Genomic DNA, 22,514 nt, shown 5'->3' with positions numbered 1-22,514 from the left:
TGCTGGCGCTTCTGCTTTGCCGCAGTTCTCTTCTGCTCATGGATTGTAGTTCTAGTATGGATGAGACTTCATCAAGTAGAACGATCCTGAGTGATTTTCCCAAAACTCTGGGTCAGTGTAGAAATGCCTGAAGGATGACTTGGATACCTTGAAATGTTTCTGCTGGCCAAGCTAGTAGCTTACAACAGAATCAGTTTAGGTCACATTGTGCAATCTGGTCAGTTTTTAAGAAAATGATTAGACAGACTAGTATTTCAGTTAGGTGAGAGGGTCAGTCTTGCTTGCTTGTTACGTCAGTGCAGATTTTTCTTTACAATATCTTGCTCTGTTGTAGGCTCGGGAGAATAGGACACTAGTTCTTATTTTGATGTATTGCGGACAGTAAACAAGATGTCCTAATTCTAAATGACCATTTTTGATTGCTCATATTGTTTGTGTTTCTGGTTAAGAAAATAGCAATACACATTTTCAGTAGTTATTTTTCTGCCTTCTCCAAACAAACCAAAATACAGGTATAGATTTTTGTGGAGAGTGGCATTGTTTCAAACATGAGGCTATTACATGCTCACAGATTCTTTTTAATTATGGAAAATGCTAAACCTCCTCTCTCAAAAAACGGTTTCAAAGGATGTACATGACTGTTGGAAAAAAGGGGGGTTTTCTGTGTACAGCTGTAGTGTGGGCTTCTTGAACATCACATTTATTTTACATATAAACATTATAGATATGTAAATATTGGTGGTACTTTTTTCTCTAAATCTTTTGTAGCTTTCATTGATTTAATAGATGCCAGTTACAAGAGTTAAAACAAGATGGCTAAGTAGCTTACTTTAGTTGACTGTTCTCTCTCAATTCTTTCTTTGAAAAATAAAACTAAACCTAATCAAAATGTCAGTCTTCACCAATGGATTAACACATATGAGGAAGAGAGGATGAATCAAATAATAAAATGTACAAGAAGCAGGAATTCATTGTTTTGAGTACTCCTTTTCCCCCCAACATTTTGTTTGAATTTCCTCAGACTTCCTAAATATTTTAGCCTAGTGTAAGTTTTACTGTAAAATTGCAGGTAGGTTAATATACTTCTGGCAAAATTGTGTGATGGAACAGGGTTGTGATGAGACTTGCTTAGTCCTCTAGAGAGTAAATAGATAATGTAGATATAATGAAAATGGTCTTGGAAAATTTCTAAAGTGTTCTAACTATTCCAAATCTTCTTCTCTTTCTTGATAACTGCTGGTTGTCTTGGTTACTTGCAACTTTATGTTTTGGGATGTCTGAGTTTCTTTAAAAATGTTATACTGGAGTTCTAAATTAGTGAATTAAAGATACCTTAACTAAGTGGTATCTTAACTAAAATAAATTGCAGAACTTAGGGTTTAACCCCTTGATGTTAAATCTATGATGAGGTTTTGGTGCTAATTGTGGCCTTGGGGAACTTCCAAATGAAAATATTTGCACATACAAAAAACAGTGTTAGGGTTTTAAAGTCTAGCAATCAATCCCAGCTTGGCTGTGTGGAGCAAGAGACCCAGCCCTAACCCTGGCTGCACTGGCAGCCCTGGCAGCCCCAGCCTCAAATCCTGGGCAAGGGACAGGAGGCACCTGCCCTGCAGCGTGAAGAGGCAGCTCTGGCGGGGAGAGGGTGGGAACAGGCCTCCCTCTCCAGCTGGTTCATGGTTAACTGGTCAACCATTTAGTTTAACTGGTTAACTGTGTCAACCATTATTTTACATCCCTAATGTCACATGAGCAAAACTTGAAATTTTTCCTTAACCTTATTAAGGATGTAAGCGACTAGTCAACTATCCAATAAACATAAACTTATCAGATAGTTGAGTCGACTAGTAGCTTCCCACCCCTTGCTCCTCTATCATAGGCAACAAGGTCGGGGGCAGGAGACGGTGCTGGGGGGAGCTGGCTTATGAGCTGCCGGGGGCAGGGGAGGCAGAGGCACAGTAGTGAAATGGGGTGCATGGGGACTGAAGCGGTCCCCATGTGCCCCAATTCCCACTGTAGCGCTTCACCTTTTGAAATGTAGCAAGAGCCCCACGGGTGCGCTGCTTCTGCCTCGCGTGAGCCTGCTGACTTCCAGCCCATGACCTCACGTGGGCTGGCAGCCAGCAGCCCCATAGGACTGCATCCAGGTACTGGTTAATTGGTTACACATTCACATCGGTGTTTATAACTATAGGGTGTGTTGCCAGCTTTTCTATTACATTAATAACTAGGGGCCTATCCCCCCTGCTTGCTGCGCTCCCTGGGGGTAGGCAAGCCTGGCTTACCTCCTGGATGCCAGGGAGGGCCAGGGCTGCCCCACTGGGGCACACCAATCCTGGCCTCTCAGCTCACCTCCCTCCTCCAGCCAGCCCCAGCCTCCCCACCCCATCTCTGGTCACAACCCTCACCTCTTGCCCCTCCTCCCCACCTCCTCCTCCATAGCCGCAGCTATCCCCGTCCTCTCCTCATCCCCCATCCCCGCCAGTCTCTCAGGGGCTCCTATCTGGCTCCCGGAGGAGGGCCAGGCCCAAGCCAAGAAGTAGCGACAGTGGCTCCTTGTTGTGCTCAGGGCCTCGAAGCTCTGGAACCCAGCAGGGAACCACTGCTTCCGGCTGCCTCGGGCCAGGCGCACAAGCCTCATGCCTTCTCCCCCTCTTTCCCCCAAGAGTAGCGTGCCAGCTTCCTGTGGGGAGAGGAGGAAACTCTGAGACTCCGCACCAAACTTGCAGGGAAGTATGCATGCTGCTCCTCCCTTCCCCCACAGCCTTGGGGTTTCCTCCTCTCTCCCCTGCCCTGTAGGAAACCAGTGCTGGCATGCTAATCTTGGGGGAGGAGAGTGGAGGCAAGGCTGGAGTGCCAGGCAAGCCATGGCCTGAGTGCTTGGCCCTAGGCAGCTGGAAGCAGCGGTTCCCCACTGGGTCCCAGAGCGTCGGAACCCCCAAACACAGAGAGGAGCTGCTACAGCCACCCCCTAACCCTCCTGCAGCGGAACCAGGGGAGTGAGAAGGAGAAGAAGAGGGAGAGGGAGGGAGATAGAGATAGATATATGAATATTTACCCAGCAGTGTTCGGTTCCTTACCTCAATTTTTGTTTTCTGGAAAATAAAACGAAAATGTACATGCCTCACTTAAATCGTTGCTCTAGTATGGAGCTGAGGATGAGGGGTTCAATATGCAAGCTGCCCCCGGTTCTCTATCCCAGTTCTCTCTCCTCGCAGTAGCTTGGCCCAGGTGAGAGAAACCTCTTTGACAGCTGCAGCTCTAGTGAGTGGGCAAAACTGAGGGAGTGGGGGTATGTTCCCCGGTTCATTGCCCCCCTGCACCTCCCAGCCAGTGTGAAGAATGCAGCAAACTAAATTTCTCTTAGCTCTCTGTTGAAGGGGAACAACCAGCAATGGTCTGTATGAATCAGGAAGCCCCTGCCTTCCCTAAAGAGCATCTGGTAGGTGGGACGCTCAGAGTGGGGGCAGTCCCAGACAAAGGGGGCGTGTTCCCCTAGCCAGCCCCTTTCATCTGCCTGGTGAGTCTGCCTCTTTCTCTGTGGTTTTATAAGAAGCAATCCAATTTGCACAGCCCATTTAGTCCTGGCACAACAAATCCTTACCTTGTGGCCGCCTCCTACAGTATAGCTGTCCCTCCGATCAGCCCCTTCTCTTTCCATGTGATGGAAAACAACTGAAAACCTAAAAATGACATCATAGAGGTTGCCTTCTGTGTAGGCAATGATAAGTCTATGATTACATTAGCGCTTTTTTCCCCTCATTCAGTCCAGCCTGTCCTGGAGAGAAGCAGGGTTATGTAGAGAAAACAACTGTCAGTATTTTACCCACTTGATTCATTGTGGAAGCTGGAAGGTATCTAGTGAATAATGCAGGAGATTGCAGGAAAAGAGAGGGTGCTTAATGCAGTTGCATGCTGGTTTGGAGAACTGTATTCTATCCCTGCCATTGCCTCAAAGTTCCTAGCTAATGCTGGACTAGTCACATAAATCAGACTTTTCACAAGTGGTCACTAATTGTACTCCTCATTTTCTGAGTTTGTAAAATAAGACCTTGTGGTTGAATTTGCAGGTGGGCTGGGTACTCTCACCTGCAACTGAAGTCTGTGGGAGATGTGCTTTGAACATACAAAATGCTATATAATTCTAAGTTCTCTGAAAGATCTGATCTTTGCCTCTCAAATTGGAGACCCCAAAACAGTGGCTACTTTTACCTTAATATCTCTGCCTCAGCTCCCCATGTGCAAAATGGGTAATGCCCTCTCACCTCATTGGATTTTGTAAAAATAAATTCATTATAATGATGAGCTCCATAGGAAGAACCCACAAGGAAATTAATCATTATGTCTTCAGGTAAAGGTTTGAATAGTGTGCCGTAAATAAGACATGGGGCCACAGGTAAAACATTAAGAAAACAAAATATTGATTAGTTTTCATGTTTGTTTTGCACTGAATAGGGTGGACTGCTGTGGAGAAAGTAATTTGAAGACTATCATAATGAGTACACACATAGAGTACTTTTTCACCAGTACAAGCTGCATTTGCACTAGGAATGCTTTGTCAGTATAGCTATTCTAGCCTATTGCACTAGTAAAATGCTTCTAGTTCAGATCCAGCTTATCCTGGTAAGATTGTTTTTTGCAATGTCTCTTATTCCAGGCTCCCACTTCCCCTGCCTCCCCACCCCAAATGAAATAAGTTTATACCAGCAGAACTGTTTTGCTAGTTTAAGGCTTCTATCGGCACAGCTATGTTGGTTAGGGGTGCAGTGAGATGTGATCATTGACTGACACATCTGTGCTAACACTAGTTGCCAGCATTATGTCTTCTCCCCTTTTCTTACTCAACCCACATATTGTATCCCTACCCAAATCCTACATAATGCAGGGGTGGAGAAACTATGGCCCAGGGGCTGGGGCTGGTCCCCGGCTTGCCTGGCTCTGACTTACAAGGCTTAGTACTCCCCCCTAGCATCAGGAGCTCACACAGTACTCCTCCCATCCAGAGCCTGCCTCCACTCCTGTACCCTCCTTCCTGTCCACTTCCTAGCAGCCTCCTCCCACACACTGAACCCCTCATTTTTGGCCCCACCCTAGAGTATAGGGGGGGCCCATAAAATTTACTATCCTGTGTGCCTCTAGGCTCTGGCGTATGAGGAGAATGTGGGGAGTGTCTTTCTGTTTCTAACTTGAGGGTGTTTCTTCTCATTTTTGTGCACCCCCTAACTGATTTTTCTGTGGGTCAGCAGCCCCCGACCCAAAAAAAGTTCCTCATCTCTGGCGTAAAGGAAGGACTACCCTGAAGTGTCTTTGGATTAACCATTTAGCACTTGACATGTAGGCAGAGCAGCACCCAAATAAGTGACTGTTCCATGAGATCACAAAGAAGTTGGCTTGGAACTTGTATAGGTATAAATTATATGTAAGCAAGCATGGCAGCTGTTTTCTCTTGCAGTACTTAAGACTTCTTGGGCACTGTAATTTGTTTACACGAATGGGGCGGGAATACTGAACATATGGAATGATGATTTGCTTTCCTTCAAAGATTTTGAAGAAATCTTGGTGTATTTTTTTCTCTCAGCAATTTTTTCAGTTGATATACACTGTTATTGTGTTCCAGATTCATATTATGTTAATTTCTTCTTTTTTTTCCAGGATGCCAGAAAAGCATGTAGTGATACAACTCTTGCTCAGGTATATCATTATTTTTTGTATTGGGTAGTAGCCCTTAAAAGGCAATAGATTTCTTGATTGATTATAGCATGCCTACTGTGGTGGCTGAAAGAGACAAAGGTCAGAAATCCTGGAAGTACATTGCTCACTGCATTATTTACAATTTTGAAATTTGAAGCAATAATTACGAAGGAGGAGGAGAGGGCTAAGTCCTTTACAGACACTATATACAGCCAATCTAAAAGCTCTAAAGCCATGAAACATACTTCAGTGATAGGTACTTCAAAAATACTGTGGAAAGGTTACTTATATATTAATATAAATATACATATTTTCCTTAATTCACCTTTTTAAACATTTAATGAAACTATATGGCATGATAATGTGGGCTTTGAGAGTTGCTCCCACATCACTGTGTGTAAGGCATCTATTTTATTTGGAAACTGAACTTTTTCATTTAAAATCCAGGTCTGGGCTTTTATGTAGCTTTTGTCAGACTTTTGAAAACAGACACTAGAATTAATACTAAATAATCATTTTATTCTGGATCTATTTTCAGGGTGTGATTTGTAAATTTCTATAAACCTTTAATGTACAAATAAAGTTCACGCCTGATGCATATAGAAGCTCCATCTAGAGAAGCCTGATGTAATCTGAAACATTTAGAGTAGTGACTATCATTAAGTTCACTGTCACAGATATCCTGATTTTCTTGCCAAATTTTTTGACTGTCTGTAATATCACATCATTGTGCACTGATTCTGTGGAAACAATAGGATCAAATTCTAGTGGTGCAAAATATTTGTGTTCCTGTCAGTTTGGGTGTTGTACATGTTTATGACCATCTCTGAAATCAGAATAATTGTTTGGTTTGTGTTTTTTTCCTGCTCAGATCACCACAAGTCTGGACTCAGTGGGTCGAATCCAAATGCGAACAAGACGTACACTGAGAGGTCACTTAGCTAAAATTTATGCTATGCACTGGGGATCTGATTCAAGGTTTGTAAAAATGATTCTTAAACTTGGAGGCAGAGGGACCTCTTTTCTAGCTCTTGAAATAATTGGAGGCTTAATAGAGAGCTAAGCTGGGTGAGGTAATCTTTTGTTGTGCCATCTTCTGTTGGTTAAAGAGACAAGCTTTTGAACTGACACAGAGCTCTTCTTTAGAGTTCTTGTCTTCATATGCAATGTTACAATGGTGCAGTTGCATCACTGTAGCACTTCCATGAAGATGCTGTTATTCCAATTGGAGAGCTTTCCCATCGGCATATTTAATCTACCTTTGGGAGAAGTGGTACGCATGTCCATGAGAAAAGCTCTTCGGTTGACATCACTGTCTATGCCAGGAATTAAGTCAGCAGTTTTACCAGTATAAATGTGTAGACCTGGCCAAAGTGTAACAGCTAAATTCAAAGTGGAACAGATTAAGTATAAGGAATTATCACGTTTATGGATGTTAAAATGTACGTATTTAATTAATCGAGTAGTCGATAGAATTTTTACCTACTCCATTAGTCGATAGGTAGTCTGGCTAGTTCTTGGCTCATGCCGGGTATGAGACCAAACCCTGCTGTGGCTCTGCAATTTAAAAGGCAGTAGGAACCAGGCAGCCTGCCCCCTGGTTCCTACTGCGTTTTAAATTGCAGAGCTGCAGCAGAGTTTTGTCCTGCACCCCAAGTGAGCCAGAACTGACCTGGGCTGCATGCCCAGCCAACAGCAGCCTCTGTGCACAGGGGTCCCAGCAGGAATTTGGGACCTCCTATGCATAGGAACTGCTGCTACAAAGCAGCTCCTGCCCCCCTCCCCACCACCACTTCCACCTCTGAAAGAGGCAGCAGCGCAGGGAAAGGGGACGGAAGGATGGGCTGCACTGTGTAGATGGTGCTGGGGGAACTGGTTTTTAAGTAGCTTATCGGGTAGTCAACTACTCCTTTATATCCCTAATCACATTGTAAGAGACCACAGTGAAGTTGGCAGTTGACACATCTGCAGTTGTAGGACAAAGAAGGGTTATTCGGTTACAGATAATTGTAATGAGCCATTAATCCAGAGCAGTGTTTCCTAATTTTATTTGGCTAAGGAACCCTTTTCAGCTTTTCAGAATTTCAAGGAACCCCCTAGGTTTGTCGAGCAAGAAAAAAAAGGGGGGGAAGGGGGAGGAGAGGGACCCACCAATGCATGAAAATCACATTCCTTCCCCAAGACCCCCCACCCTCCTTCCTTGAGGCCTCATCTGCTCTGTTCCCCTCTTCTCCACCACTTGCTATTCCCAGCCCTTATACATTCTCACTAGGTTGAGACAGGAGGTGTGGGGTGGGAATGAGGGATTTGGGTGTGGGAAGGAGTGAGAAGTACAAGCTCTGGGAGGGAATTTGGATGCAGGAGAAGGGGATGTTGGCTTGGGGAGGGGGCTCTAGGCTCAGGAGTGTTGGGCTCAAGTGGAAGGTTGGGGTGCTGAGCAAGCCATGGGCTTGTGGATGTGAGGGTGTAGGAGTTTGGGCTGGATCTGTGAGGGACTCAGGGCAAGAAGGTTGAGTATGATGAGTTCAGGACATAGATTTGTAATGTGTGGAGGGTGCAGGACAGGAGTGTTGTGGCAGAAGACTGAGGATGTGGGGATGCAAGAGTTTGGGGATGTAAGACGCTCAGGACAGGGGGTTCCAGTGTATGATAGGCTCAGATTTGGGATCAGGTGGTGCAAGAATGTTATGATACTGCAGTGAGATGGGAGTTTGGCCCCAATGGGAGGCTTGTTGGCCAGGCTTCATTTTTAAATAAACGATTGTCAAACTCAAAAGGTTTTAGCATTGTCTTTATGAGAGGGGTGAGGAATCTGTTTTGAGTCAAGGGTCACTGACCCACAGAAAAGTCAGTTAGGGCCACACAAGTGAGATGCAAAAAAACAAACAAACAAACAAAAAAAAACCCACAACACCAACCCTCCAAAAAACCCCAAGCCTCACTAATGTGGTCCCAGATGTGCTGGTGGGGGCAGGGGACAGCGTGAAAGTGGGTGCTGGGGCTGGGGAGAGGGTGCTGGCTCAGGTGGCAGGGTACTGGGGTAGGCAGATGGCAGAGTGCTGGGGTCAGAGACATGGTCCTGCTAGGCACTAGGGCAGTGTTTCCCAATTTTATTTGGCCACGGAACCCTTTTCAGCTTAAAAGTATTTCAAGGAACCCGTAGGGTTGCCAGGGTAAAATTGGTCAAGCAGGGAGGGGAAAAAACCACCAGACTTGATCAACCAAAAAAAAAAGACTATCTCTTTAAGAGGGAGGCGGGGGAGTGGTTCTGCAGAGCACCAATTGAGAAACACTATTCTACACCATGGTTAAACAGCTCCTTAGTCTGAGACATTTGGCATGGGCCAGTTAATTGCAGTTTAGAGATACTTTCAGACTTAGATATCTTTGAGGGCCATAGATCAAAGAAAACTTTGAGAGAATTTTGTATTCTAGCCTGCCTATTTTAAAACAGTTATGATACAGAAATAATAAAGGAAATAATTCCATTGTAAGGATATGTGCTTTGTTCTTATTTTGCACAAGCATTTTGTCTGGTCTTTCAGATGGTTTGACAGATTCTTCAAATCTGAGAGCCTAGTGTATGATGGCACTTAACTTTAGAGTTCTTTGTACTGTATTTTCCCTTAAGCTATGAAAGGTCATAGTGTTGAAATGGTTGATTTAGTGCAAAAGTATTTTGTGTTAATAGAGCATTGTAGGACATGGAATAACAATATTTTTTCAGTGACTTAAAAGGTGTTTTGTAAATCACAACAATAAATGAGCCTATGCTGTGCTTCAGCTAATTCAGTATAATAATCCAGTTAATATTTAAATACATGCATAATGTTTTAGATTGATTCATTGAATGTTTTTATCAAAAATCTCCAAAATTTCTGGAAAACACTCACCATTGCCAAAAAGGTATAGTTAAATGAAGAAAACAGGTGTGAGTTGTTCATTAGTTCTGTTAGAAGAAAAGGGTGATACTGGAAGGCTTCTTAAATATAAAATAACTCCTTCCATAAGTTTTTTTGTTGTTGTTTTGGAATAGCTACTAGCCATCTCAGCATATGGTAGGGATTCCAGATGTTAATTGTACTTCATGATTCTATGTGCTTGTATAGATCAGGAATACTTACAGTACATTTGATACTGAAACACCGAATTGCAAGGATAGAAATCATTAGTAGGAAGAGGTTATGCAATTTGTAAATAGTGTGAGCAGTTTCAAATGTCAATTATTTTAGCTGGTTTCAATAGTGTTTGTCCATGGATTCAGGTAAGATTTTCCAGCATGCAATAGGATGTTCTTTGTAGCTGTACAACAATTTTTGGCCCTAGAAAGTTTAAAAATATATACAGTAAGAAAATGAAAAGGCTTTTCTGAATTATTTGACATTCATGCAACAATTTCTTCTATTTTGAAATTAAGTATGAGACAAGTTTAACATGTTCATATTTCTGTTTTGTGGTTATCTTTAGGCTACTAGTCAGCGCTTCCCAAGATGGAAAATTAATTATTTGGGATAGTTATACAACAAATAAGGTAGAGTTGTTTATAATCCATACTCATCCAAGTATGTACACAACTGATACTTTTTAGTTCCTTCTTTCTATAACGCTTTTCTTTTAGTTGGATTGGCCATAGCACTTTTCCTGTTGAAATTTTAAGTAGCTTGCTTTCATTTTTTTATAACCAGCTTTTATTAAAAGTGCATTTTAGCTTGAATAATGCTTATTTCTGTATGCTGAGCCTTTGCTTTTAGTATCTATTGTTTGCTTGTTTTTATTAACTGAATCGTATGCTTCAGAAGTAATGTTCCTAGCATGGGATCCCATGGAGAATTAGTAGTGCTCCTGATGTTCATTGGCCAGTGTGAGACAGAGGAGTGGGGGGAGAGATTTTTCTGAGGAACTATAATAGCTAACTCATTATTACGGTAGTTTTTGCATCTGTGCACCCTATTTGTGCTGTTGCTTCTATGACACATGCTCTGTATTCTGTTCTAGAAGCCCACAACCACAGAATTAATATAAATCCATTGCAATAGATGTTTTACTCCTTGGAACAGAGAAAGTGAGAACTTGATGAAATGAGGTCAGCCTGGGGTGCACATCCTCTGCTGATGGAAATTGCCATAGCTTCATTGGTGGAGCTATGTCAATCTTACACCAGCTGAAGTTCTGGCTCGGGAAGATAAACTAGAGGGAGGAATTTGAAAAGAATGTAACCTGTTGCATGTTAAACTATAATCCTTAATTTGATACTATAAAAATCATTGTACTGAATTTACACACATCTGACCAGGTAATTATTTTCCCATCCCCCAAGTGGATATTCAGCACAAATTGAAGTGTGTTTAAAATCAGATTCATTATTAGCTGGATGATGTTTGTTTGTATCTTTTGCAATGCTAAAGCAATATCACGGTTAACTAGACACAGGAAGTTGGACAAGAAATGACTGTGGTTCATTGTGACTTCCCAAATCTGGTATAGTTCTAATACGCCTCATCTCTCTGTAGATGCATGCCATTCCTTTGAGATCTTCCTGGGTGATGACCTGTGCATATGCTCCTTCTGGCAACTATGTCGCTTGTGGTGGATTGGACAATATCTGTTCCATATATAACTTGAAAACCAGAGAGGGCAATGTGAGAGTGAGCAGAGAGTTACCAGGGCATACAGGTTAGCTGCATTTTACTACCATTTATTTTTCTTTACTTATTAGTCAAAGTGAAACAGTCCCCACCCTGCACACTTTGCAACATGTCCTAAGGTGAAAACAAGTACTAACAATTTGCAAAATGGACTATAAATTGGTCTTGGTTTTGCTCTCTTTTAAGAATCACTTTGTGTGTTACTCATTTTGCCTTTAATAATCTTACTGCTAAATTCTGTGTTTATTTAGTTCTGCCAATGAGATACTACTGGTAGCTATTTGAGCAAATAGAGCAATACATACTCAAGGTGAATTTGGCTTCTGAACTATTATTTGTAAAATACAAGTAGTATCAAGTGGTGGTTATTGTGAGACATACTGAGAAGGCTTTTGGCTAATTTTCACTGCAGCAGTGGGATATGACACTTACATCTGCTATTATTCTGTTTCTAGGATACTTGTCCTGCTGTCGTTTTCTAGATGACAACCAAATTGTTACAAGTTCAGGGGACACGACCTGGTGAGTTTTGGAAGGGGGATATGGTTGATGGGATTTTTGGGGGGTTTCTTGGGGTGTGGGTTTTTTTTTTTTTTTTTTAGTGCTTTGATTGTTTTCAAGCTAAACTTGCAGAGACTCTTATTATATTGCTGAAATAAATCTGTTTTATCTGCAGTGCTCTTTGGGACATTGAAACTGGTCAACAGACCACCACCTTCACTGGGCATACCGGAGATGTGATGAGTTTATCCTTAAGTCCAGACATGAGGACTTTTGTTTCTGGTGCCTGTGATGCCTCATCCAAGCTTTGGGATATTCGAGATGGAATGTGCAGGCAGTCCTTCACGGGGCATGTGTCTGATATTAACGCAGTTTGTGTAAGTGAGCATTTCTGTGTACAAATGGAGAGTGAGGAGACAATATGAGTAGTTGTAAGATTTCAATTTGTAATCTAGCTTTCAAAGCAAGGTGGAGAGTTCTCCTGTCTCTGATCTGGCTACTTAAAATGAATGTAGTTTCTTAGATTATTAAGATCTTGTATTCTAAGACAAACCACCTGTAATCTAGTTCAGAACTATTAATCATACCTATACTCTATGATATGGTTAAGTGATCTTGGAACAATTCAGACTGTCCTCCATTAGTCTTAAGTTGCTATAACAGTTTGCTGCTCCATCCATCTTTGTGGGCTTGACTTTTTGCTTCATATTACTTACGTGTTTATCTTTGCATGATTGGCTATGTCCATTTACACTGCGTGTGTGTCTTCTGCATCAATGCCAGAGGTTTTTCCTTAGCGTCTGTAGAGGCGACCACTCCTGCGCTATGATGTCCCTCGTGTTTCAAGCTGAGTATAAAGTGGCAGAGCTGCTCTGCCCTCCATTCAATTCCTTATTACAGTTGGTCAGAGAATGCTGTCAGCTTTTTCCTTCTGCAGGTGAGCTGAAAGTGGTTTCCATTTTTTGATCTCTTGGACTCCTTTTACTTTTCATAATTGCTGTTTAGCCTGTCAATGGAATCTGGGCTCTGCCTGATACTGGGGAGGAAGTGGGGAAGGGACATCAGTGTCCCCTGACTTCAAGTGCTGCTCCAGGTGTCACAGATGATGCCCATGAGTGATCTTCAGTCTCACTGTTTGAAGTGTTTGGATGAGGTCATGTCAAGAAAGTATGTCCGATTTGCCTGGGTTTCAAGACAAGAACTAAGAAGCAAAGAGAGGAGTGTTTGAGGTACATTCTCATAGAGGCTGCCCTTACCCCAGCATTGGAACACCTGTGTGGATAAAGGGTTTCCCTTGATTACTTCATCCATGAGTGTTCCTATTCTTACCTGTGGACAGACACGAGGTGATCCCCCTCACCATGCAGTCCACAAAAGATAACTTGGAGTGCCCTCAACTCTGAAGTCAGAAAGGACAATTTCCATGTCAAAATACTTGGAACAGGATTCCTCAACCTCAGAAGCAAGCCGCTTCGGTATCAAAGGTAGAATATGTTCTTTGGCCCCCTAGCTTCCCACTGCCTCGTTCAAGTGATTCCCTCATTAGAACAGTTGTCTTCAGTGCATGTTCCTGAACTGGTGAGGGCAGCTGCTTCCTTGGCACAGATAGTGAAGCTATTGCCCCTGCTCACAAAACAAAGGTCCAGAGCTGCTGGTACTGAAATGGAGACCTACACAGCTTCAAACAATCTGCTGAGCCTCTCAATACTAACAAACAACACTTTGCTCGGGCTGTTGCATATGGTGCATCTGTTGGCTTTCACATTATAGGTCTGTTATGACACCAGTAGTCATGTTCATTCTGCTTCTGTTGATCCCAATGCCAGCGCTGAGGCCAATAGTAACTGCTTTGTCTCAGCACATCATCTGGATAGCCAGGAAGCCCCAAGATATCTGCTGGTACTGCTGGCTTGTCATAGATCACTTCCCCCATCTCTGACTCCAACAGTTATTGCTCCATGCTAGCATTTGGAGTACTCTTACTATCCTCAGTCTGAAGTGGGTTCTGATGTCTCCCACTTCAGGAAACCAGGGGGTGTTCCCATCCTCACAGGAGTCATCCTGACAAGAGTAGATCAAAGGAATAGAAGGGGCTAGTTTAGAAATAATTGACTTCTAGTACCATACTGGCACCCTCATTGGCCCTCCTGGGTACAGTGGGGGATGCCTGTGGCATTTAGATCTTTGTCTCTACTGCAGTACAAAAATTGATCCCAGAGGTGGGAAGTATCCCTGCCCAGTACTGACAGACCATCAGAAGTCAGTGCCTGGAAACCACTGCTCTATGGAAACAAATCCCTCGGGGGGAAGTATCTCCACATGAAAGTGAAAGGCTGTTTGATGGTGGTCTTCAGCTGCTTTGGTCCTTCTGTGTTGCAAGCTTAAAATCAGCCTCAGGAAGTTCTAACCTGCTGCGTCTGAATGCTTTGTCATCCTCTTTTCAGGGCTTCTACTAGAGAGAAGACATTTCTGGTACCAGATGATTTTAAATTCTACCATGAGATCCTGAAAAAGATGTTTACAGCCCTTGGGATATAGATAAAGCTTGTACAGGACAAACCCCTCAATTGCAAGACATTTTATACTAGGGATATAAAATCATGTTTAAAAAGTTAATTGGCCAGTCTGCTGGTGAACCTGTTACCTGGTAAGCATCACCCAGTAAGGGTGACACTGGGTAACTGGTAAACTCCTCTTTACATCCCTATTTTATACCCAAGTATGGTAGAGGAAGTTGCTCTCTCTATGAATAAAGCATTTATGAAGCCTATAAAAGCCTTGTGGCAGTCCCCAACATCCCTCATGCTATTAGCAAAGTGCGTGGTACTCAAGGAGTAATTCCCATTGCAGAGATACATGCAGTCTTAGTACCTTGTACTAGGTTTCTTGGTAGTGGCAGCAGTAATGGGAAGATGTTTGCAGGGTACAGAAAATACGACTTCTGTCGAAAAACCTCCTCGCCTCATCTGACCTTTTTGGTAAAAAGGTTTATTCAGCTATATATGGCAAATCATCATACCCTCTGGGCTTGCTATGGTTTTTCAGATTAGGATACCTAACTCATGATTCCTCAACAAGCTGCCTGATGATCCTGGGGAGTTCCAGTCCCTCCTGATGGAAGGTCATCTGTCACAAGGCCTTTCCTTCAGTTTACCCAGGTGCGGCCAACTAAGCTGCAAATCATGGTGATGACAGTAAGCATGCATCATTCATTGTGGATTCAGGCATGGGGGATTCCAGCAGAAGTGTAACAGACCACTGAAGGCTCTCCCATTAATTATGGGGTGTGGAGGAAGCTGTGCATACATTAAAAGATTCTAGGGGAGTGATGAAATCCTTGGACCTGTATGCCCAAGATCTGAAAGGAGCAACGTTTCTATCTTGTTTTCAACTGATGTAACAGTGATATATATGCATGCATAGGCAGATCAGTGTAACTGAAAGCACATGCAGCAGAAGAGGAGTCCCCATCATCACTGTTTCATCCAGGAAGCTGTATGCCTCACAGCAGTTTGGCATGCTGTCCTCAGTGGAGAAGTCAGTCTCAGAGAATCCTCCTTTGAGAGCAGCTAACCACAATACCAGAGTTCATTGGTCTGTTTTCATCTGGGGGCTTGTCTGCCCTTGAAATTATACAGTGGCACAGCTGCTACGCCTGTGGCGGGAGGTGTTCTCTAATCAGCATCGGTGATCCGTCTCTGAGAAGCAATAGTTAGGCTTCCCTTAAGCTAACATTGTCTATACTGGGGGTTAGGTTGGCTTAATTAAATTGCTTAGGGTTTTGCATTTTTTCACATCAGTGAGTGTTGTAGCTAGGTTGACTTCACTCTTTGTACACCAGATCAAAGAAAATGTAGTGTGAAGGTAAGCTGGGGTGGCTCTGTCCTGGTATACCCTCCGCGCTGGGTGCACAGAATACCAGGATGCAAGAGAGGCCATCCCTTTGGGTATTTCTAGTGAAAACTTTGTGGCACTGATGCATGAGACATTCACATCCCTCGTGTAATGGACATGTGCAACACCTTGTAACTGTTCTTTTGAGAGAAGGTAAGTAACTTTTTTTAAGTAGTAAAGAATAAAACTTCAAGATGGTCAATATATGTCAAGAGGGGGAGGGGGAGATCTTTTTGTGAACCAATGTGTATTTGGATTTCCTGAAGAAAAGGGCAGATTTAAAATACTCTAGACACCAAATGTGAAACTAGTGCTTTAAAATGCTGATTATACTTACCCTTGTAATGTTTATAAACTGGAGTGTAGCTTTTGGTCAGTATTGCAAGTGTTAAATGTTACCCCAAAAATTCCCATGGGAGAACCCCCCCCCCCCCGAGTTACACTAGCATGGGTTTATTGTTTGAGGAATTAGCACCCCATTATATGCACTACAAAAATAGAGCTGCCACCAAAGGTTTAAACTAAAGGGGGACCAGCTATCTCTCTCACACACAAACACCCCCCACCCCCATTAATTCGCACACATTCATTCCTGCCCTCGGGCACTCACACAGACATATGGGTTGTAGAAGGAGCCAAGGCATGTTGATTCTGGAGGGTCTGTCTGCTCATCATGGCTGGGGAGCTTGTCAGGGGAGACACTAGCTGTAGAGAGGAGCTTCTCAGGAGCAGGGAAAGAAAGAGAAGAGTTTCACGGGCTCCCTCTCCTTTTATTGTGTCTGAATGGCCCCTGTGACTCATCGACCTTGTCACCAGGGAGCAGGCCCAGACTTCCCTTTATCCAGCAAAACAGCAGTCTAATGACTCTTCACTATGTGCTCCAGCCTTGCAACTCCTAACACACTCACTCACTCTCCTCATCACTCAGGGAAGAATGCAGTTCAGAGCAAGTTACAGGCAAAGTGGCTGAGAGTTACAGAGTTGCAGCTTACAGTAAGTTTCAGCCACTTTGCTTTGTAAGTTCAGAGAGTTACAAAATTGCAAGGTTTGACAAAGATTACAATGAGTTGCACTTTAAAACCTTACAGTTAAGTGTATTTCCAGAAAATGCATATGAAAAATCAAGTAAGCTCAGATGGAGGCTTTTTTATGCAATCTTAAATATAATTGTGTGTATGCAGTGGTTGCATTTTATTTTGAAACTTCAGTCTATGTCCTTTTTTCTTTTTTATGAATTCTGTACAGTATCTGAATATCTCAGTAAAGAAGATCTCTACATGCTGTTTTTGAAACATTGCATATGCAACACTTTTCTCTTGTCAGACTCCTGCCTTGTTTTCATTTTCAGTTCTTCCCCAATGGACATGCATTTGCAACTGGTTCTGATGATGCTACCTGTCGACTCTTTGACTTGCGTGCAGATCAGGAGTTAATGATGTACTCCCATGACAATATCATCTGTGGAATCACTTCTGTAGCCTTTTCAAAAAGTGGTCGTCTCTTGTTAGCAGGCTATGATGACTTCAATTGCAATGTGTGGGATACTCTGAAAGGAGAGAGAGCAGGTTGGTAAATGGTATCTATAGTGAGATGCAGTTATTTTTCTTCAGTAGAATCTCAACATGGAATACATTCCACTTTCTCTAAATTTTAAACATAAAATTTGTTCATAGGTAGTACTTGTGGGTACTGCTGAATCATGAAATCTTCTCTGCTTCCTTTTAAAAGTCGGTTACGCAACTTTTTGTATCCCTGTCTTGCATTTTATTTTTTCATATTTTCAGATCTGGTAATAGTGATATTTAGGAAAGGGATATTAAGTTTTCTGTAGTATATAATAAGTGGGTTTGTGTCTGTTTTTGACATAGACCTTGCCAAGGACTGATTTATTTGGTTTGAGTGTTCAGGATTTCCCAAGGTAGGTGCTAACTCAGAATGTTGGGGAACTAATATTTCTTTAAGGTTGTTAAAACACCTATCACATTAAAAAAACAAAACAAAAAACTCCACCCTCTTTCAAGAGATCTTAAAATGAACATTAACCTGAAAAGTAATGTACAAAAATTTAAAAACTTCAGCTGTTAACCTACTCCATATTCTCTTCCAGGTGTCCTTGCTGGCCATGACAACCGTGTCAGCTGTTTAGGTGTTACTGATGATGGTATGGCTGTAGCTACAGGGTCTTGGGACAGTTTTCTCAGAATCTGGAATTAACCGGGAGACAAACATGTACATTCTCCATTGAGATCTGGAGAGATCAATGCTGCAGCCTATAGCTGTGAAATAACATTTCTACCTTGTATTTGCAGGTGAAGTTTTTCTATTCACTGATTATTACACAAAAAGGCTTTCTGTAAACTAGAAAAAAATCAAGTGAAGAAATAGGGGTGGGGGTGGAGAAATCACTGACTTTTAAAAAGGGGGCCAGGCCAGCACACATAATCATGGTGACTGAGAAACTAAGAGCCAGTCTTTTTTGTTTTTGGTGGTTTGGTTAGATTGTCCTCGAGGGATTTCTGCTTGTGCTAAAAGTCTGCTAATTCTGTACTTTTTTTGTACATAACAGAATATACACATTATAGCAGCCAATCATGTAACATTTGTCTGAATGTAAAGAAATATGTTTGCATTTTTTAAGGAACTACATTTATAGCTTTGCATTTAACCTGAGATGTCACTTCTGAGTTTCGTAGTGGATGAACTAGATCGCTGTTTTAAATGCTTTTGTGAATTTACTGTAGATAAAGTGAAGCCAATGGTATGTATGTGTTTTTATAATGGAAGGCATTTGAATTATTAGGTTTTTTTTTTTAAATAAAATAGGCCCTGATGACTCCGAGATAATACCTAGCGCCTTACTTATTCACTTCTAGACCTATTTGTCTGTTTAAGCATGGGGGTTGATCCTTCCAGCCAGTGGTTCCTGGTTCATCCATCCGCAACCATGGCCTCCAAGCACAAAGAGAATTTTAATGCCATTCTGAGTATACAAGTCAGTAACACATTAAGTCATTGATGCTTTTTCCTTTTAACAATTTAGCTGTAAATAAGAGGATTCCGATCCACTACAAACTGAAGCTGCCCAGTGAGGTGGCATTCTAGCATGGAGTTGACTGAATAGATTATTAAAAGTGTACACAAATTTGCTAGTCAACTACTACAGCAAATCAAGAAATTTAAGAGGGCTTCCTACAGATGGCTTAGGAAATACAGTGACTTCCTTACTAGAACTGCAAAGTTAGAGGTTTACCTTAATATTCCGCAACAGAACATGTATGTCTTGTGTAGTGGATGAAGCGTCCTCGTTATCTACAATAGCAAAAGGTTATTGTTCAGTCTCTTATGATCCTCTTAAAAAGTTTTCACTCTAAATTTTAAAATTCTGCAAGTTCATTTACAACTATGGTGGTCTGTGCTTAAGCATCTAATTAGATGCCAGTCTGCAAACTGACAGTAAGTAGCCATTTCCTTTTATATGCCTGATTTTGATAAGATATAAAAGGCTGAGTGAGAGCACTTGAGCTAGTAAGCATTTCCTTATTGTGTAGTTAATCACAAGTCATGTGACTCAAACCTATTTGAAACTACCCATGAGGATCACTTTAACTCTTTGGTGCTGGTGTCGTGTCCATGTTTCTGATGGATGTCCCTGGGGGGAATCGGAGTTGTTCCTGATACTTTCAGGAAAGGGCCATTCTCTGTTGGCTTCTCTTAAGTGATTTATTTTAAATGTGTGTATTTAAACAGATTACTATAAAGCTGAAAGTTAATCTGCTACCCCCATCTGAAGGTGCAACATGGCCAAATATTCCTGGGTCAATTTGTGAACATAAATGCCCAGCATTTTGTAACATGAAAAGAGATTTGTTGCTGAGACCACTGTTTGTGAAATTTCTACCACTTGTAATTCTAATTTCAGTACTTCTGGACTGTGCCTGTAAATATGCCATGTTTACAATGGTGGAGATGCCAATAAATGTGCCAACTGCAGTAAATTCAGTATCTATTGAAAGCACATCCTGTGCTGGAGCAGTATACACTTACTAAAGGCAGATTATGGTGTAGGACCAAAATCATGTTATGCTGTAGATCCCAGAAACTCATTTGCATTTTCTTTTCAGCAAGATTGTTTTATTTTACAGCCTGTTTGCATTAACAGAATTATTTATGGAATATTTTTATCTTTTTCAAGAGGGCAGCTCTTGAGGCCAGGCAGAACACTTGATATTTTTTAATGGTGCCTTTTGTTTTTAACTTGCAGCTGCTTCTGGGTTGAGTGAATCATTCTGAAAATTTGCTAGTAAAAGTCTTAGAGTAAAATAAATTACTAAACAGTTTCCCATTAAAGGTGCATCTTGAAGTGACTGCGTAGTTGCAAGTACAGGTTCAACCTCCCTGGTCTGGCACCCTTGGGACCTGAACTAGGGAATTTGCCAGACCAAGCAAGGGAAGTCAGGCCTTAGGCTCTCCTGGTACTCGCCACTGCGCTACTCCCAGCATGCCTGCTTGACTCCGCTGTCCGCAGTCCTCTGGTGGGGCTCCACTGTGGGCCACCAGCCCCCCTCTAGGCCATCAGCACAGATCCAGCTGGTAGAACTTCTCTCTGACCAATCTCACTCAAGCTGCAGCAGGGCTCCCTACCCCTGCTGGCCCTTCTCTGATGCATGGGGCTTCTCTCTGATTGGTCTCACTCCAGCTGTGGCAGGATGAGGGCTCCCTGACCTCAGTCCACTGGCCCTATAGGCTGCCAACCACTGGCAATATCTGTGTCTGGGGCTCTCTGCTGCTTTAACATCCGTGTCTTGCTGGATCACAGATGTTGCTGGACCATAGAGGTTCAACCTGTATTATAAAGAGAATTCCAATATCTGCAATTAAATATCATAAATTTCCCTCTGCTTCAGTACAGATGTAGGACAGAATTAGAAATTAATGAATGATGATCATTGTTCTGTTTAAACCCTTAGTAAGCAGGCTGGAATCTGAGTTGAATATTGCCCTTCTGGAAGCCATTCCACCTGCTTTTGGTTCTCAATTAAAAAAAGGTTTCTAAAAGGGTAAGACACATAAGCTACCAGATTTTGCCTTCAGCTACTGTAGTGTAGGTACAGGTCCCAGTATGTCTCCTCTCTGGTTACCTGTGTTGGATGTAAACATCCCAGATATTAAGAGGGAAGTATACACCTGAGGAAATGTTTACTCTTGGGAGTAATGTGCATGAAAATAGTGGTTACTGGTGGACTCCTGGATAAGTCTGTGTGGATTCTTTTGCTTTTTTTTAAATCATTTATAGTGGGACTTCTACATATAATGAGCCTACATGAGTTATTTCAGGTTTAAATATTTCTTTTGGGTGAATTTTCAAGATGGCACACTCATTAAGATGAAGTTTAATTGCAGCTTAATTTTAAAGCAAGCACCAAATCCCATCTTCTGTTACAAAGAGGTTAATAAACCACCATTTGCAGGTCTTACTTAAAAGCTTTCATCATGACTTCTGCATCTCAAAGAATGTGTCTCCGTGGGGATTTTTAGACTAAAAGATGTATACCTGTAGGCTAATACAAGTTCAGATGTGCAGGTTAGTATAGTTTTAACTGTTCACATGCTAGCGAACTAGTTTAATACAGGCAGTGGATTTTTCAGCACAATGGAGTACACATTAAACTGTTGTGAAAAGTTAGCTCTGCAGTTGTAGCAGCAATCTTCATGTCCAATAAATGATGTAATTTAAAGTTTTTGATTGAGTAATACTTAGTACTAAAAACAGTTTTGATCATTGTGCCAAAAAATTGTAATTGATAGGAAAGTAACTTTTTCCAGTCTTCATTTAAAAATTGATTTAATATTTGAACAAAGTGGTTTAGCAAATATGTAGTTGGTTGAAGCTGTAATTTAGGAAACTGGAAATATGTGCCTCCATATGAAATTACAGATTTCTTTAATTCAGGTACAGCTTCTGCCAACATTTTTAAGGCTGATTAGCTATATGGCGAAGAATACTGATCAAGCAAACTTCTAGTTTGAACGTGCTCCCATGTGTACTCAGACTTTATCAATCACTTTACTGGCAGAGATTCTAGAAACCACAAAAAGCTTTGACATGGTGTTGTGCTAATGTAGAGTCACTTAGTATGGCTAATGTGTGTGCTGTCTTTCAACCATCTCCAGGGTTTTTTTTTCCTAATTGTCAATACCATCTGCCTTGTTGAATGTCATAAACTATTAATTATTTAACAGAACTGCTGGTTCAAGATTATTTGGAGGAGAAAAACGCATTAAAACTGCTTTCTTCAGAGGAGAGCGGTTGACCCTCATTTGGCAGTGCTGAATTGACATGCCAGCTAGTTCTTGTGTGCTTACTGTAATGCATGGATTGGAAATAGGTAACTCTTTAATTCAGTTAATGTAACCACTTGTCCCATCATGAAGTTCACATTACTTCTGGGTGAAATTAAAATATTGTGAGAAACATTCCAAAAGTGCTTAGTCTTTGAGGACACTGTCACCTCCACTAGATTTAGTGCTGTGCTTTAAAATGTTGGTGAGAATAGATATTGGCTAATTCACATAGTTGGTATGAAATGGTTGTGTAGCAGAATGACAGATTTTGAGATAGCATTTCCTGTAAAGTAATTAAGCATGGGTTGATGGTGCACTTTGTATACAGTAATCTGGCATGCATGCTGGTAAAACTACTTCCGACACTTCAGAGGCACCACAAGCCTTTTTATCCAATTGCTGGTTGTGTAAAATACATGCAGAATGTTAATGCAGTGTTTT

At 41.9% G+C, this 22,514-nt stretch overlaps 1 protein-coding gene across 1 annotated transcript in view; it reads left to right on the top strand.

The window, feature by feature from the left end:
• Positions 1-18,541, top strand: part of GNB4 (G protein subunit beta 4) — a 76,767-nt gene extending 58,226 nt beyond the window's left edge. The window contains exons 3-10 of the mRNA XM_075938030.1: positions 5,653-5,691; positions 6,563-6,669; positions 10,159-10,222; positions 11,202-11,364; positions 11,792-11,858; positions 12,013-12,214; positions 17,080-17,296; positions 17,839-18,541. Coding sequence (XP_075794145.1) covers positions 5,653-5,691; positions 6,563-6,669; positions 10,159-10,222; positions 11,202-11,364; positions 11,792-11,858; positions 12,013-12,214; positions 17,080-17,296; positions 17,839-17,945 — 966 coding nt within the window. The 3' untranslated portion in view covers positions 17,946-18,541. The remainder of the gene's footprint in view (positions 1-5,652; positions 5,692-6,562; positions 6,670-10,158; positions 10,223-11,201; positions 11,365-11,791; positions 11,859-12,012; positions 12,215-17,079; positions 17,297-17,838) is intronic.
• Positions 18,542-22,514: the final 3,973 nt, after the last annotated feature.

Source organism: Pelodiscus sinensis, chromosome 10 (genome assembly GCF_049634645.1).
Source record: "Pelodiscus sinensis isolate JC-2024 chromosome 10, ASM4963464v1, whole genome shotgun sequence".
NCBI lineage: Eukaryota > Metazoa > Chordata > Testudines > Trionychidae > Pelodiscus > Pelodiscus sinensis.
This window is presented reverse-complemented; position numbering and strand designations above follow the sequence as displayed.